The sequence below is a fragment of the Macrobrachium nipponense genome, chromosome 34, assembly GCF_015104395.2.
Source record: "Macrobrachium nipponense isolate FS-2020 chromosome 34, ASM1510439v2, whole genome shotgun sequence".
Lineage (NCBI taxonomy): Eukaryota > Metazoa > Arthropoda > Malacostraca > Decapoda > Palaemonidae > Macrobrachium > Macrobrachium nipponense.
In genome coordinates, this window is record NC_061095.1 from 23,859,151 (window position 1) to 23,861,650 (window position 2,500).

Genomic DNA, 2,500 nt, shown 5'->3' on the forward strand with positions numbered 1-2,500 from the left:
ATGGAACGGACCCTAAGGACTAACTTAACAAAGGGCAATAACATATTCCAACTCACACCACTACTTCATTCTTATCCTAAACCCAAATGTGGCAGCTTAATGAATACCTCAGCCCTGTCTCAGCCCTGAGCAGCGCTGAGGTAATTGTAATATACGTTTTCCTGTCTTTCATTTGTGAGTGGAAACATGTCCTGGGAGGCTCATCCAGATATATCTTCATTTCAGAGGATTAAGAAGACTGGTTCTCACGAGACGGACTGAGACTCTGGAAGGCAGAGATTAAATTTGCTGGAGGAAAGGAGACGGATAAGCAGGAGTCATGACAAGTACAGAGGCTCCGTTGAACAGCACAGATTTGACGGAAAGGTGAGTGGAGTCTTTCGACGGCCTGTAGTTTACTGTTCATCGGAAAACCGAGGGAATTTACCCACTAGATTTTTAGTATTTTTTCTGAGTTTGTGTAATGGGAAGAAGGACATTTTCTGTGAGGTTGCTTTGCTCATTCCTGATTATACTGAATAATCAGAATTTTCATAAAAGGTCTCCATATCTATAATAATAATAAGCTTCCTAAACTTGCACACAGATATAACCCCTTACAGAGAGGGGTTGAGTTGAGGTTTTACGAAAAAAAATAGCGTTACTAGAATTTCAACTTCATTTCAGGATGAATATTCTTGATTATGTTTAATTCCCGTTATTTCCCTCTTTCAACATCACCTCTACTTAACTGCTTACAATTCTTCGTCTTACTTCTGCCTTAACATATGGCGCTGCTATCTGTCTTTTTTTAAACGTTACTCGACTAAAGAAATATAGAATTAAAGAATTCTCTATACAAGACATACAACCAACTAAAATAAATAAGTCAAATCAAATAAATTTGTAATAAGGATCATGAGAGTCTGATATAATATAAAATGCGCCTTTTTTAAAACTACCCGAATGAAGAAATACAGAATGAAATAATAAAAATATATATATGTTGCGTCTTTTTTTAAACGTTACCGAATAAAGAAATGCAGAGTGAAATAATAAAAATATACAAGACATATAACAAACTAAAACAAATGAGGTAAAGCAAATAAACTGCGTAATAAGGCTCATGAGAGTCAGATAAAAAATAAATTGCGTCCATAACGACAGCCAGGAGGATTGGATTACCTCACCATCCCCATTCTCGCTAACTTTTTACATCTGATTTTCCCTTGACAAATTTCCACTCTCCTTTCTTGTACATCATTTCTGCTTCAAATCCCAAAGAGTATTGGTTCTTCTCTAATGCCTGTCCCCAAATCTCTTCTGCTTTACTAGTGCTCTGCTTCCTACTACTTCCATAGATAGCATGGCCATATTGTAGACGGAAAATGACCGCTTCAGCACATTCCATCTTCTTCACATAATGGAAATGTACGGTAACCCGTAAATAAATATGAATTGGGAGATATAGAAAAATAACTAAAGATGACAAAACCATTACCGAAATTTCATGACCTGATAAACAGTCGATGTTTAAACAGTCAATGTTAATCATTCACGTGAAAAAATCACCATCAGAATCTTTTCCCGTGTTTTGTCCAAAAAGTCTCATTGAGTTTTTTAATCTGAAAAAAAAGAAAAAAAAAAAAAGAAAACGCGACATTGGAGAAAGCTTTACTTCGATGGGCAAAGATCGGTGCCTTACAGTGTCAGGATGCCTATTCTACAAAAAAATAAACAATATACACACACACACACACACACACACACACAGCATATATATATATATATATATATATATATAATATATATATATATATATATATATATATATATATACACTAATGATAAGAATTGCAAAACATTAGTTACTCTTTCTGTGTTTTGTGGTTACTGAGAGCAATGAAGATGCCCATCATGAAGGTAGTCGCTCCTGGCAAAGTAAATTTCACCTGCCGCAATAAATAAACAAAAATAGAAAAGGCTAAAATGACTATATGCGTCCTCCATCTCCTCCACAACTGAATACGCACAATACCCCGCGTGTCCACTTCTCTCTTTCTCTCTCTTTATTGGATTTAAGACCCTTTATTAACGGATATGCATAGATGTCCATCAGCGTCAGCGCGACCAATGATTTTTCCTTGACAAATATTCTTTTATCTTTAACGGCAAGTCATTTATGTACGATGGAAGAACGGTTTGGTATCTGAAAAAGTAAGTGAGAGAGACAGCGAATATATTACTGTAATGTGTGTAATTCGGATATCCGAAACTCGTTTGTTACTCTTACAATAAAATAGGAAGGGGAGATGAAATAAATCGTCAATGGCAGAATACAATTTAAGGACGTTGCATATACATTTATACCTCTCTTGTGATGGATTATTGACAATGCACTGCTCTATACTATTCCTGTATTCAATTTTGCTTTATCTCTGCAATTATGCTATATTTTACTCTTATACCATACATATAGCTTCACAATGTGTGATATATATATATATACTATACTATATAA

General features: G+C 35.0%; 1 protein-coding gene across 1 annotated transcript in view; it reads left to right on the forward strand.

Moving 5' to 3' along the window:
- Positions 1-2,500, forward strand: part of LOC135207966 (high-affinity choline transporter 1-like) — a 195,761-nt gene that overhangs the window by 123,079 nt on the left and 70,182 nt on the right. Inside the window, 1 exon segment of the mRNA XM_064239996.1 lies at positions 226-366. Within this exon segment, the coding sequence (XP_064096066.1) occupies positions 320-366 (47 nt within the window). The 5' untranslated portion in view covers positions 226-319.